Consider the following 16,838-nt stretch of genomic DNA (forward strand, 5'->3'; position numbering starts at 1 on the left):
TTTCCGGTGAAACAGGAAGTGACCGAATACAATTGAATACGTCAATCAATCCTAATTTTTGTCATATACCTACTAACATACTAAGTCTTATTTTTTTAACTGAAAAATTAAAAATGTAATAGGGGTGAGCCACTGTTGAGACGCACCCGATATTTTATTTTTCTGTTGTAATATTCTGTGGGCTAAATACAGGGTGTCCCAGAAATAAGTGCAAGTATTGTAAGGGGTATTATTTGATCATCAGCGAAACAAACAATAATGGCTCAAGACTACGAGGACCTGGAATATATGACCCACAAACTAATTGAAGAGTATAACAAGTGGGGGCTGGAGGTAAACTTAAGAAGACGGAATATATGTGTATCGGCGGCGAACAACAGAACATAATCCTAGAACAGCAACAGCAAGAGATAAAACACTGCCAAAAATATAAATATCTTGGCATGCACATTACCAACGATGGTAGCCTTGATGAAGAAATTAAGTGCAGAAACAACCAGCGAAGACAAGCGATTAGACAACTCAACAGTAATTTAAGGGATAAGGCCGTATAAAAAAAAAACATAAAATTTATAACAACATAGTTAAAAGTATCATTAGTTATGGTAGTGAAGTATGGCTTTTGAAAGAAAGAAACCTTAAGTTACTCGAAGCTACAGAAATGGACTTTTGGAGGTGTACGGCCGGAAAATCGAAACTGGATAGAGTTAGAAATGAAAGAATTCAGAACATCATGGGCGTTAAACACAGAATATCAGAAGACATCAAAATTAACCAACTCATGTGGTACGGGCACGTACAAAGAATGGAAGAGAGCAGAATCCTGAAAAAATACTCAATTGGACACCACAAGGCAAACGAAAGAGAGGGAGATCTAGACGGAGTTTGAGAGAAGGAATAGACGAGGACATCAGAACAAGAGGAATAGACGAAAACCTCTGGACAGACAGAGACCAATGGAGACTGGAAATCAGAAAACGGCGAAGAACGTTATAAACTAATTTGTATATATATATATATATATATATATATATATATATATATATATATATATATATATATATATATATATATATATATATATATATATATATATATATATATATATATATATATATATATTTTAAGGGGTGTAGATATCGATAAAAGAAACATATTTTTTCTTTATTGTTTTTCAAATAAGTCCAAAATAACGGGGTTATTTTACTTTAAAAATTAAAAAAAATATATTTTTTGCTAATATTTTGAGAACCACTGGAACTTTTCTGGATTTTCGTTCTTGTAAATTTAATCTAATACCTATGTTGCCAAATTATCAAGAAATTATGTTTTTTAACTAAAAACTAAAAAAATTTCAAAAAATGTTTCGAAAAATTTCGAATATCCAATTTTTTTTCGCGAAAAAAACCTCATAGGCGTTTTTTTCTAGGGTTGAACTACTACCAGTTATAATACTTGCACTTATTTCTGGGACACCCTGTATTTTCTTTATTTATTTCATCTGACAATTATAATAATGCTGTAAATGATTTCAGTTTAAAAGTAATACAACTGTTTACTGTTCATTCGTACCGATGATGGTTTTGGTTCAGTGTGAAAATAAGGGCCTTGTTCAGTATACCAATATTTTTCTACGTGACTGGGCGAATATTTTAGCAAAAAAATTAATGAGCAACCAAGAACAATAAATAGAATAACCCTAAAGAGATACATTCGCTGCGAATGCACGTCCACACCCGCGATTGCGAAGGAATGCAAACGAATTTACCATTCGTTCGTCAGGTCTGTTCACGAACTTTTTTTGACAGACACACGGCAAAAAATACCTAATTTTTCCTCTCAGTTTTTAATTCTTTGACACGCCAACGCGGTAACTTTCGTCCCAAATTTATTTGCATAAATTCTGCCCATCTCTGCATAGGCGCGCTGCGATTAAACATATGACGCGCTAACCTCGTTTGGGAAATAATAAAAATTAAACGTGGCGCCCTTTGAAGAATTAAATTCGTTGCAGGTTTAACGGAATTTGTCGAAAAATGCGCTCGGGCTTTCGGTTAATTTCGTTTTCCAAACGGGGCCGAATAATAACGAACGCTGTGTACGTCAAAAGGAATTCCGGAATAGTTTTGCGCGACTGTCGACATGCGACGCATCAGGAAAGGGATTTAGAACTGGCTCTGCCGACTCTAAAATAATTGCTTATTAAATTTTTATAACGGGATGATATTTTCGTGATTTGGTTTTATACTCTTTTTATACTGGGTGTCCTAGGCCAATATTAGATTGTATATTGTGTGAGAGGAGGGAAGTTAATATATGTTCCCGTCATCCCTTCGTGGGATATAGGGATTCTAAGAGATGTTTCCATCTGATCCTATTCCCCATGTTTTCCCAATCTCTTGGGCTTCAGAGGTTACTGTTCTTCTCCAGGTCAAAGTTTACAGAATAAAATATAAGTTCGGTCACTTAGCATCGGCACTTTGAAAATCGCGTATCAAAAGCCAGAAGCCGCCTCGTCCGATACGCCGGATTTCGATGAAAACAGGAGTGGAAGCCGGGGGTAAATAGAAACCGCATTTTTACCGATCGCAAGGTACGACAAGGTGCAGGGGAACGTGGGGTATTTCAAAATCACTTTATTGGTGTATTACATATAAATATTTAGACATGGCAAGATAAAAAAGATATAGCAAAAATAAAATAAATTTTAAAAACAAACACAAAAAATAAAGCTACACAATATCAACAGCAAATAACGTAAAAGTATATTACATAACGAGTGTTTTGGAAAAAATAATATTACGCACGAGTGCAGTATTCCATGAGTGTGTAATATGGTTTTCCAACACGAATTACGTACACTATAAAATTCAAAGCTGAAACTATTAAATGTCAACAACTTTTGATGTTTAAATGGTATCCTCGGTATTTTTTTACGTTATTCGATAGAAAATGATACTCTGAGTAGAAAGACATATCATATGTCAGCTTTTAACAGTTTCACATATGATTTATTTGAAAGTGTAACACGCGGTTTATAACGACAATTTGACTCGAAATACCAAGTGTGTGGCATGAAATTATTCGTAAAAAATACTTTTTCCAAATATACTAATGAGCCACCCTCTTTCCATTTGAAAAAAATTAAGATATGGATATGGTTAAAAATACAATTTGGGCATCTTTTAACCGGCCAAGACAAGACATGGAAAACATTAGACGATCAAATCTATTTTTCCCAGGGCTCCTTGATTTTTGTTTTTGTTTTTAAAAGAGTATAGCTATGACATTCAATATTGAAATTTTACAAGATTTTTTTAAGCTAGAATGCCAAAAGTTGACATATGATATGTCATTCTATTCAGAGTGTCATTTTTTATCGAATAAAGTAGACAAATGCCGAGGTTGCCGTTTAAAAATCAAAAGTTGTAGTCATTTTCCGTGAAACCGAAAGTGACCGAAAAAAATTGAAAACGTTAATCAATCCTAATTTAGGTCATATACTAACACACCAAATCTTTTTTTATCTGAAAAAATAAAAAAGTTATAGGGATAAGCCACTTTTGAGACACACCCAGTATATGATTTTTCGTGTAAAAAAATAAAGTGTTCTCTTGAATAATTCTAATTAGATATTTTAAATAATTTTTTTTCCAGTGGCGAAAAACTCAATATTATTTTTAAGAAATAATAAAAATAATTATGCTTTTTTTATAATAAACTAATAAATAATTAACTAAGGCTAATGTGATCAGTAACATTTTGCAATGAAAATTAAATAATCACTTGAAAAATAATTCCATATGCATGCGAGACCACTCTGTAATAACGCCAAAATCAGAGTAATACGCCGAACGTGATCCGCCGTGTATGCTGGGTCCAAAGTCCACACACCAGTAATACACTGGGAAACACGTGCGTGAAGCAGCTTTTGATACCTGCCGCCGGCACAAGTGACGGAACTTATATTTTATTCTGTAAACTTTGTCCAGGTATTCTTGTGGTCTTTCACTGGCACGTCTTCCCTGTGGATTCCATTCAAGTGCCTGTCTTGCGATATCTCTGTGAGGTCTGCGCAAAATGTACCCAATCCAGCCCCACTTTCTTTTCTTAATTTCGATATCTATTTGATTTTGTGAGAAATTTTTTTGCAACTGGAGTAAAGGCAGATTTACACAGACTCACTGGTAGGGCAGCACTGTCATGACAGTGCCACTATGTAAACATTTTTTTGCCTGTTCGGCGCTGTCTGCCAGTGCTGGACCAAATAGAGAGCGCGTCTATTTTTCGTACCAGTAGCCTTCTAACCCCGCGCCTACGTTGTAGGTATCCACAACGTAGGCGCGGGGTTAGAGGGTTTAGACGTATATCTAAACACGTCGTGACAGTCACTGGCGTACCTAGATATTGGCACCCGCCGCGCCGTTGGCGTACTTCCGTAGTTTGTTGTTTAAATATTTGTCTTCTATGGTTTTTTGTATGGTATATTATGGAATTTGTAGTACAATGACCAGAAAACTATCTGAAAACGACACTCTCAAGCTTATTCGGCTTTATAGAGAGCAAAAATGCTTGTAGGATATTAAAATATAGAAATAAACAAATGCGTACATCGGCGTTAGAAAAAAAATCAGAAATTGAAGAAATAGGAGTTAGTATGGATAAAAATAAAGCCAAAATAAAGAATATTAGAAGTACATAATATTTAGAAATACACAATTTAAAAAATACAAAATCTGGTGCTGAAGGAAACATCTATGAACCTAAAGTAAACGCCAACATGTATTCATCGAGATTTTTTAATTCATCGAGACAATTTTAATTGTCTCAAGAGCAAAGTCGAACCATAATAACGACTCCCTAATAGAAACCCATAATAAAATCTCCAAAAATAACATAGATATTTTACCAAATAGATATCCTCACAACTGACCACAGATAAAAAAGCTTTCAACTAACTGGATTCGTATAAACAACTAGAGCCAGTTCTTCCTGAGTCAAGAGCTGGCGTACCAGTGAAACTGCCATCACCTACTGTAAACGTTTAAACGACAAGCTCGCGTCAGCTACTACTGGATATGTGTAGATCTTCCTTAAAGTATTAAAATCCTTGATAATACATTACAATTTATAACATTAATGTTCAGTGGTAATTATAGTAATAAGATAATTACAAAAAACTATTATTTTAAAAGTTTTAAAATATTATAATTCTAAAACTTTTTATTTGCGGAACTCAGTTTATAAGAACTTAGTTTCATTTTTGTATGACAGAAAATGATTTTATAAACTAAAATCCTATCTAACTAAAGCTGTACTAATGCTACAGGCTATCAGAAAATTATCTTGTTCCGTTTATAAACACGCCTGGCTAAGTATACGAGTCCATTACAGTTACAGGGTACTGCAATTTCCAAATGGAAATTACAATCAACTCGGCGCACAATCCGAATTAACTTTCATGCACCGCGCCAAATATCTCATTGACAATTAAATTTTGCCTGATAGCGGCCAATAACAAACAACATTATCGGAGAGCCTGCCCGCTCTAGCCAGGTTTGTTATTCTTGAAAGCGTCGACATCGACATCAGCCAAATCTGCATTCGCTTCGTTCGGTTTAACATTTGGGTCGTTCCATGGTAAGTGGTGGAAACTAGTTGGAGTAGCTGGTCGAAATTACAAGGAAGAAATATTTCTACAATCATACGTTTTAGCCATCTAGTAGCGTAGAGTATGGTTTTTAAATTTATCGCATTTTCATGCCTCCGTGTATCGGATATACGATTTGCTTGTGATTGATGTCATTTTATATTTTCATTTCCATGACGATTTCGCTGTTTTACTTATATTCTAAGAGCTAGCAACGTTTTCGAGAGAGAATTTTGAAAGATGGTTCTTTCATATATCTTTTGATATGCTCTCCTGATCAGAGTACATACATATATACATACATACATCTGATCTGATCAGAGTGCGGACCGTCTGGCTGCCGGTAGACGGTGAGTTCACTACTGCGCATACATCATATCTGTATTCAACATCTGTTCACTACTACGCATCAGTAATGCGCCCTGTGTTTCAGAAACTAAGGAGGCTAGGACAAACATATGTGTAGCATATTTAGTTTCATAAAAAAGTAGCAAATTAATGTGAAAATCGCATCATTGTATCTCTACTCATAAGCGAGAAATCCCATAAAACCCACGAAAATGGGATATCCTGTACAGGGTAGCTCACCATTGGGATTTCGAAAACCGTAAGAGATACAGGATCGGTTAAATGGAGGCAAAGTTGCGCAATTTGATGCTCAATAAAATGCCGTATTGCATTTTTATTTTTATTTTTATGGTGATGGAATTTTCTCTACGAAACGTCGGCAAATATCAAATTGAGTATATATAGTGTTTTAAGAGTGATGAAAGGATTCAATTAAATTGAAAAAAAATCAGGCCCGTATTTAAAAAAATTAAGTTGATGATGGTCGCCAGAAGCCGAAACGTCAGAGTCAATATTTAATCACACAGAGTTATTGAGCAGAAAAAGTGGCCATGAAAATGTGCTTTTTATTTTAAGTTATCTTAATAAATAAAGCCAGGAAACAATAGAAAACAAAATTGAAAATTCCGTTTTTTTTTTCGAATATATTCGGAAGTATTCGGAATTTTTCAAAATGCAATACGGCACTTTATTGAGCATAAAATTGCGCAACTTTTCCATCTAGGGAATAATAATTTATAGTATGAAAACGGTGTAAGTATTAAATAAATCCCTGTGATAAAAAAGAATTGAAATAACATTAGAACATGATTCCTACAATATAAGGCTAATATAAGATAAAAATGTTTTTCTTTAATAAAAAAGAAACATCAATGTTATATTTAATTAAAAAAAAATTAAGATACTATAAATTTACTTTAGGACAACAAAATGCATAGATCGTAACTACTCTGATTCAGAAAAATCACTGCTGACAGAATCTTCCAAATTTGTTAAACATGTTACTTTTTCGCATTGTTACTGTTCTTTTTGTTGGTATGAGGGGTTCGGATGTTAATAGTTACCTCTTTAATGGATCATATCCATATATTATTTTTTTCTTTTCTTGGGTATGAGATTTTATAATAAATTGAAAAATTTTGAGTTCTTATCCTTATGATCAAGCCAAGTATTAACCAGATCGGCATTGCTTATCAATTTTACTCCATCTGAAAAGTATTATAAAATAAAGTTCATCGCAAGCAGACGCAGGTGAACTATACAAAAATTAAAAGTTTATGAATATGACAACAAAAATATTCAATAAATATGATATGTTTTTTAAATGCCTTTTTGAAGTTTGAAAACGTAAAATTTTTATACCCATTTAAGAATCATCTTAAAAAATAAAAAAAAATAAACAATCACGAACTTGTTTAGAAATAAATTTAAAGTACATATCTTGTTTAACAATATTCATAGTGGCTTTCAATTAAGTACGTACCGTTTAACTCCATAATATATAGAACTACTATGAATGTTATTCTTTTCACTGATAAGATAATGATCGCAAAATTTAGTTTTAGTGAAAATATTTGCCAACAAAAAACGCTGTTTTTAAAAAATAATATACAGGATGGTTGAACATTGCTATAAGTATAAAATTACATATTCAGATATTAGTAAATTTGAACTTTTTTTTCGATTTTTGTCCATGGGACGAAGCACTGTGCATCGTATCAACGGATAACGGACGCATGAAAATCAAGCTTAAGCCCTTCAATTATTTTATGAGTTTCATCCAGTCATTTCTGTTGAATTTCTACACCTTCGAATCATTTGAACCCTTTCCTGGTCTGACTCAAAGACATCTAAACTTAAAAGAGCCACAAAAAGAAGTGGGAGAGAGAAACGTTTACTCAGCAGTTTAAAGACCATACCAGAACGTGGTATATCGATGCTTCCAAAACCAAATCAGGAACAGAGATAGGAATATTTGGACCGAACTAAATATCCCGAACCAATGGGCACCTACTCCAACATCCTTCGACAGAAATCTACATTATCCAAAGATGCGTTCAACTTATCTTAGATAGGAACTATCGAAAACATGAGATAGCCATCGTATGCTATTACGATCCAGCGATCAAACAACGTAAATTAAGTATGATCTATTCAGTAACCATCAATTCAAAACTGGTGTCCAAGATACCTAGAAAAGCTGAACAAATTAGACAAAGAAAATAAAGTCCTCCTACTCTGCGTTAGGAGCCAGCCCACCAAGGGACAGAAGGTAAATGAAAAAGTAAACTTTTTAACATATACAGAAGAGTTAAAGCGTGTATGATTGTAAATAAATGGTGTTCTATGAATGGAGTGTTGTATCCCCCCTTTTGTTAGATGTTTTTGGTTTGTACTGAAAAAATGTTTCTCATGGAATAACCCATTTGCCTTCTATTAGAAGTAATATTTGTGCATTACCGAATATCTAGCGTAAAAATATATATGTTGGCAAAAGGGAATAATATTACTGGTTGGATCCGGGAAGGCCAAAACTAATATTGTGCCTGCCGAGCGATGTGGTTAAAAAACCGTTTAGATAATGAGGCGATATTTGGAATAGCCGCTGGTTATTGCAGTTTGTTTGTTTATCGGTTAACTCGGGCACGTGTGTTGCCGTTTGTGATTGGGATTGATATTTTATCAAATAACAAATTATAATACGGATAGTATGTCTCATATATCCGAGTTTACTGTGTTGCAGGTTTAAATTTTATTTAGAAAGCTTCATTCAGAAACTCGCAATTACTGGAATATATTAGTGGTTTGGTTTGGTTTGGTAGCGTAGAAGTTTGTTCCTCTTATTTCAATGTAATCATTCAGAACGGCAAAATTAGTGGTAGTCATTTTCAATTATTGGAAAAAGTTAATAAACTTTTGACTTTTCCACTAATTATACTTCAAAATGTGCGAAGAATGTCATTTTGGTCTTTGATTATCATCCGTCAAGAGAAATTGTGGTTAGAAATCAAAAGTTGATTGTTTTATAAGCTAAATATTAGGCTTTCTCTATGGATACAACTGACCACCGCAAGCTGTTGCTAGGATATTCTATTAATTTTAATTGTGTATTTTTAGAATTAGAATTTAGAATAAGTGGGAGGGGGGTTAATCTCTGCGACCTTAGAGATCTATTGTGTCCCCCTTTCTTGAGTTATAACTCATCATACAGTCCCAGGACTTCCTACGGAGACCCGTGACCCTCAGAGTCGAGGAGCTACGACCCAGGCCGGGTAGACGAAACGGTAGCTTGTGTCGCCTGTTGGGTTTAGAGGTAGGAGGTAGGCTCCCGACCCTTGGAGGAGGTGGTAGCTTGTATGCCACTTGCGGAGGATGGTCTCACGCAAGTGTCAGCCACCTCTCCTGTAGTTCTCTTTGGGTTTGGCCCCTTGGAACTTTCATTGTTACTGTTCCCAGTGTCGCTAGGGGGTTTCCCCACAGCTTCACCGGTGATGTTTTTATTACTATTATTACCAGATCTCATAATGTTCCTATGAGACGCTAGGGACAGTCGGTCCACTTCTACAGAGCCCCGCATGTAGAAGTAAGTGGTAAAATACAATGGGGTGCCCCCCGGTGCCCCAAGGTTGAGGCTGTCCGTAGCCCCGCCCGGTATCGTTATATGTCTTGGTGCAATTCCCTGGCCACGACACTACAGTCAGGGACAAGACGATGAGTGAAATGCTTCTTAGACCAAGCCAAGTGCTAGAGGGGATTCCCCCCAGCACCTGACCAGGAGCTTCCCCACCAACGACAAGGTCTTGCATCTCCTAGGGGAAGATTGTGTATTTTAGACATTGTGAATGATTGTAAACTAAAAAGTATAAAGTTTAATTGAAACCACTAATTTATTCCACTAATTGCCAGGTTCTGAATGAGGCTGAACTTGTTGACCCAGCTGACTTAGTACCATATAACAGTGAAGTGAGAGTTTTTTGTCAATAAGTAGAAACTTTTAAAGAACTTACAAGCGAGTGCGTCAATATGAGCACCTGCAGTCGTGGCTCAAGATAAACTCCCAGAAATTTTACAGGATCTAATCTTGAATCTTTTATGTCTCTCATTGAAACAATCATTTTGTTTGTTTTATTTTTATTTAAAAGTATTTGTTAGTTTTAAACCAATCTTCTGAAACATTATGAGTAAACATAGATCCCTCAATGGATGCTTTCAATGAAGAGCCTCGAACCAATATCGTCACGTCTTCAGCAAAAAGAGTGTAGTGTGGTAGAGTAACACAGTTGGAGATCATTAATGAAAATTAAAAAAAGAATGGGGAGTTATATATGGTGTAACTAACTCAACTCACTTTTATTTATGTCGATGTTGAAAATTTTTTGTAAAAAATACATACAACGTTATAAAATTTGTCTTATGTATCATTGTCTTCAAACAAACTTTAAGATATATCTCATAACTTATTTCTAAGTCAATTACGTCACTAATGAAATAATTTCTTAGTTAATTTAGAATTCCTTAAGGCACGTGGATGTTATTATAATATTTTTGCGCGCTATTAAGTTTATAGAAAAAATAAACGGTATTCAGAATTTTCATCACATTCAAGCAGTTTCTTCGTATAAAATTTCCGAATTATTTACTCAAAATCATAACAAAATCCTGCTTAACCGAGGCCAGAGAACTTGCTAAATTTTCTGTTACACTGGATAATAATAATAATAAATATTTCTCCAAGCCGTAGCTTTTTTCAGCGCTCTATTCTATAAACACATAGAAAATATATGTATACAAGGTGGCTCAACTATTGGGCAAAGTCATAGATTTAGGAAGAACAGATATCACATTATGCATTTTAACCCGATCAAACATTCGGAGGTTGACTACGTACTGTAAAAAGCAACTGAGATAGAGAAGGCGACATTGCCACATATCAAATTTGCGCCTATCTACTTAGTCTGATTTGCAGAAAAGGTGACTTTAAAACCTTCACCGGATATCAGTAAATCTCAATTTCTTAATTAAATGAATAGTTTATTTTTAAAGAAGCATGCGTAATAATATGTTATTAAACAGAGGATATATGCGTTACTATTAAAGGACATGTTTACTGTTTAATGTGCTGAAACGTCTAGAACTATTGGCAACGTCGCTGCTAGTCTTCCAGAATGAAATGAGCCGTCCGTCCCACCACCCCTCGCGACGGCCCATGGTCCGTTATAGCGTACTACGTTTACCTTACGGTGTGTTTGAAGTCGGAATCAAGTCCGAAGTGAACTTTTCAGTGTTTTTCAGTAGTTCTTGTTTTTGCTTAATGTACTTTTGAATCTGCGAATTTTCAATATGGTACGACAGTGTCAAATGTGTGGACAAAAAGCTCAAATTACCCGAATTTGTCTTTTCATAGGTAGGTATTGTTTCCGCCGCGCCGTAATCGTACATAGGCGTCCCACAAGGGAGCCTCTCACAATTAAAATAATTTCTAATTATATTTGTTGAATTTTGATCTCTTAAAAAAAGAACGTAGTAGCCGGTAATTGGATTATAATTCGTCTCAATTACTACCTAACTGATGTAGATCATAACAAATTTGAATATAAACGTTACATTTGAAACTTTATTATAAGCCAGAAAGTGACATTTTTTTCTTAAAATTGCGTCGTATTTTAGTCATTATATACGATATTCTAAAGGAATTTTGCTCAACAAATAAACAAAGGTGTTTACCCGACCTTTTTTACATTTTATTGCTTTATTATATCTGCCCCTTCGGCCTTGTTTAGACAATTTTTACCACCGTACAAATACATCTTCCTAGAGTTATTTGTACGGTGTGTTTAACTTTTTTTAGAATGGGACGAACTGTAAATAATTCTTAGGCTACTAGTTTTATACATACCTATATAGAGAGTGACCCAGGCCTCCAAAAAAGCTTTTTACCTATTACGTTTTTGGTTTTTGATTTTTATTTCTTTTTTTTACATAAGATGGGGGCCATTGTAACGCACATTTTCAAAATATTTTTGTCAACATACAGGGTGATTCAAACCGCAATACATATGCTTAATACAGTTCATGAAGATTAGGACATTTAACTAAAATTTGATTATCTGATGAAGCTACCTTTAAAAGTAAAGGATTTGTAAATAAACGTAATAGGTACTTATTATTATGCGACCGAAATCCCATACTGTAGCACACAGATTTTATACTTTTAATGATAAATGCCTTCTATTGCGAGACTAAAAGGCAATTGCCTCGTATCAGAACCATCATAATACAAGAAGAAGACCGAAAGAGTCAAATCTTGTCTTATATTTTCAAAAAAAACACAATTTTTTCATTAAATATTGATTTTAGGTATAGGAAGTTATTAATAATACAAGATTAAACAACTATTACACGGTACTTTACAGGAAGCTATCGATTGCGAACTAACTAAATCGTTACTAATTAGATAAAGATTTCTAAGATAAAAAAAGGTAAAACTAAAACCTAAACTATCATTTCAGATTAAACGGGAAGTTCTAAATAATGTTGCCTATTCTAAACAAGAAATATTTATTTATAAGTTAAGTTTCATAACATTCCTAATTAAATTTGGGCGACAAGAATATTTCTGTTTGCTGTAGGTAATTTTCTCAGGGAAAATACGTAAATAAAAATGACTTTTTAAGCCAAAAAAAGTCAAAAGGACAAATTATTCCAAAAAAAGGACTGTCCTTTTCAAAAAAGGACAAGTGGCAACCCTAGGTATTTCTGGAATGGAAATTTAATGGCAAATCTACAACTTTGGTTCGAAAATATGTTCCGGCCACCTGTGTTTACAAAAATGTCTAATATGTGCCTAAATGCCTCCATATTCTGAAAAAAAAATTGAAAGAAAAGTCACCAACCACAAACCTAATATAGAACTGTTTTGGAAGCCTGAGTCACCCTGTAAATATCCAAAAGTAACTGAAAGGTTATATAGAAGTAACTGAAAGTTTAAATTGAAAATCGACGTTGGAGTAATTTTCGAAAACTACTAACGTTTCAACATAAGTATATGTGGGATATTAATTGTATTATTATATTAGACCTTATAACAAAACTCATCTGACGAAAAAGTGTTAATGTAGTATATTAATATGGAGTAAAAATTTTACTAATTACTTTACTTTTACTTTACTAATTAAATTCGTTCCAAAAAACGATACGCCACTGGCCATTAGAACAATCCAAATGCGCCTAGTTGCCGGGATCGGAAATTTTAGACTTCTCTGTCTCTTCTGTCCTTGTTTAACACATTGGAATGTTTGATACACTACCAACGAGTATTTATGAATGAGATGTTCGGTCTATCTTTATAATGTCTTTGGGCAAAGTATATTTTTAAAGATATTCCTTTAAGAGGTGCAAATATTCTTAGGCGTTCGATAATATTATTCTCGACCCGGGAAACACGTCTATGCAATTTGACTATTAAGTTTCATATCTATCTTAATAGAAGATTATTTTCTTTTATCTATGATCAAAGGTTAAAGTGAGCTTTTTTAAATACATTACCTACGGGTGGAGTTACAGTAGGATTTAAGTATTTTTTCCATAGCAACCGTTAAAATTGTCTTATATCTATTAAAAATAGTAGATAAAATAGTACTTTAACCGCAAGGGTAGATTAATGATGACATTCTTAACAATATAGAGGATAGGTAAAAACCTTAATTTCTTCTCGCACGTTTTTTAATTAATGCACTTTTTAAAAATTTTAAACTCTTTCATAAGTTATTCGGGATTAACACACTGGACGTAGTTTGATTAAGGGCGTTGTCGCTCCCAGCCTGAAATACCTGTTGGTAATTTACTTATTTCGTTTTGAGCCATTTCTGGCTACAATTCAATCAGCAATCGACACGAAAGAGAATAAAAAAATATTAGCTTACTTCGGGTTTCTCTTATTACCGATTCTGAACCGTCCTAGAACTGTGATGCGTATGCGCAGAAGGAAATATGAAGACATTATTTCATTTGCGCATGCGCTGCAGAGTTCTAGGACGGTTCAGAATCGGTAATAATAAGAACCCGAACAAAGCTATCGACTCAAAACTAACAACTAAAAGACAGCTTTATTTATTTGTCAAATTACATAGAAACCAACGCCAACCCACCACATTTTTTTCTACTCGTAATAAATTGCTTGAAATATTAATTTCTGAATATTTTTTAAAACGTAACTGGCTATGGAAAAAAATATAGTATAGACGATAAAATTGCATTATAATAATAATAATAATAATAAAGGACTTTATTTGTACAACTGTGCCATATACAATAATAGAAGAAAGAGAAAAAAAGTAGTGTACAAAAGGGCGAGGTTCAATTGAGCAGATTAGATATCTGCCCTCTGTTCAACTAACCCACAGAGAAGAAAATATTTGTTAACAATAATAAAAATTAATGAAACTAAATCTTAGAAGTAAATCTACAAATATGTAACCTTAAGTATAAACAGTACTAAAAATAAAGTTATTTTTGGCATGAAATATAATAAAATTTATATAGAAGAAATATAACCAAACAAAATACAAGCAAACTTAACATTGAACATACTCATTATAGTATAATCCATTTATTTATGCTGTCCCACCATGTGCTGAGAACAATTCTCCGCCAATGTAACACTAGACATCCTGTTAATATTTTCGGAGAAGTCGTTTAAATATTTTGCGATTAAATATGAAAGGATCGTTCATACAAAGTAGTATTGTGACTAGGAATTGTTAAGCTTTCCCTTAAATCTAATGTTAATATTATGAATGTCTGTGCGAAACCGAATTTTCTCGTAAAGATATGGTGGTGACTTGTTTATTAAAATTTTGTGGAACAGACAAAGCAGATGAAGGTGGCGCCGCTCGTTCATCAATAACCATCCTGAATGCTTATATGCTTGACTAATATGGTCATATTTCTGGATCCCAAAAATTAGACGTATACAAGAATTCTGCAATTTTTGAATGCTATTAGCAATTCGCTTTGTAATGCAAGGTCCATAGAGAACATCGCAAATATTTAAATGTGACAATACCAGTGCCTCGCATAACATTGTTTTTATATTTCTATTTAATACATGACGATGTTGAAAGAGAAGTTTCAAATTCAAATAAGCTTTCTGAAGGCATGCATTTATATGCTCTTGAAATCTGAGATTTTGATCCATGATAACTCCTAAATTTTTTGCGTTCGTTTTTATCAGTAAAGGTGAATTATTTATTTCAATTGAGTTCGAAAAGGAATCCAAAAACTTTTGTCTGTCACCACCCTTGTCAAAAACTAATACTACAGACTTCTTAGGGTTTAAAAAAAGACCATGATTTTTTGCCGTGAGAGAAAATTGATTCAAATCATAATTTAATGCCGAGATAGCTTGAATACTTTCTTCAGGAGGAATTGACAAGTAAATTTGTGTATCATCAGCGTAAAGGTGATATTTGCTAGACAGTAATGTATTCGGAAAATGAGAAGTTTAAATACTAAATAACAGAGGGCCCAAAATCGAGCCTTGTGGGACACCGCTAGTGACTGCTTTGAAGGCAGACTGTTCACCGCCGGTATTTTATCGTCTCCCGATCTTTTCGGCCTACGATAAAATACCATTTTATCGTCTTGCATAAAAAAAAGTAACTATAAAATGTGTCTTAAATTTGTTCTACCTGATAGTCGTGACACCCTATACAAACGAATTATGACTAGCCTAAATTTTCCTGCTCCGCTTCCAGTCCCGAAACGAGAATTATGAACATTTTGACGAGTTGTATACTATAACGGCATATTTACCGCTGATATTTCGCAGGTACCGCACTAATTTTATACCGAGTTTTAAACCGTTTCGCCAGAGTCTGGATTTGACTGACCCGGATTTTAAAGTTATTACTATAAGCCCGATAAAAATGAAGGAATGTAATAAAATTTAGTTCTTGTTTAGATTATTGCGGCACTTTATATGTATGCCAGGGAGAATTTAAGTATAAATGGATCAGTTGGTTACGAAATGTTGTTCGCTAAAAGATTTTAAACACAAAAATATTAGATATTAGACAAATTATACAGGGTGAGATTGAATAAGTGCAAATATTTTTAGGGGTAGCATATTTTGATCCCAGAAACACGTCTATGGAGTTTTTATCGCGATTTTTTTCTTTAAAATTGAAATTTTTTGGATTTTTTTTGGTTAAAATACATAATTTCTTGATAATATGGTGACGTAGGTAGTAGTTTAAATTTACAAGAAAGAAAACCTAGAAAAGATCCAGTTGTTCTCAAAATTTAAGCTAAAAAATAAAGTATTTTTTAATTTTTTTTTTCAATTTTGATGCCAAATAACTGAGTTATTTTAGACTTATTTGAAAAACGGTAAAGAGAAAGAATGTTTCTTTTCAAGGAAACTCATCCTGTATTATAGAGAAAACATAGTATTTATAATTAAAACAATTATTTTCTTGTATTACAAATCCTGAAATATCTGGTTTTATCTAGCTATTGTTGAATGAAAAATTATTAGTTTATCCGCTGGCATACAAAGGAAAGTATTGTAAAGCAATTTGTGTCTTCAATGTTTCAATCCATTCTTTTTTAACGTATAGAAGTTGTTTTAAAAATAAATTAAAACATTTCATGGGCTTGATACTCTAAATATTGTAGAAAAAAATACTTATGTATTAAGTTACAGAATGTCATATTTTGAAAATCTTAGGGAAGTAAGTAAAAATGGGGAAATAGTTTCAGGCCTACTGTGCCCTATTATTTAACCTACTCCTTATTACCACTATTTATTTGAATAAAAATATTTATATACTTCTTGTAT

General features: G+C 33.5%; 1 protein-coding gene across 1 annotated transcript; it reads left to right on the forward strand.

Moving 5' to 3' along the window:
• The first annotated feature begins 356 nt into the window (after window positions 1-356).
• Window positions 357-889, forward strand: LOC115880307. The gene is made up of 2 exons (XM_030897495.1): window positions 357-528; window positions 585-889. Exons 1-2 carry the CDS (start codon window positions 357-359, stop codon window positions 887-889), a joined length of 477 nt encoding a protein of 158 aa, XP_030753355.1.
• Window positions 890-16,838: the final 15,949 nt, after the last annotated feature.

This window comes from Sitophilus oryzae, unplaced genomic scaffold (genome assembly GCF_002938485.1).
Source record: "Sitophilus oryzae breed Bouriz unplaced genomic scaffold, Soryzae_2.0 scaffold_1081_pilon_pilon, whole genome shotgun sequence".
NCBI classification, from domain to species: domain Eukaryota; kingdom Metazoa; phylum Arthropoda; class Insecta; order Coleoptera; family Curculionidae; genus Sitophilus; species Sitophilus oryzae.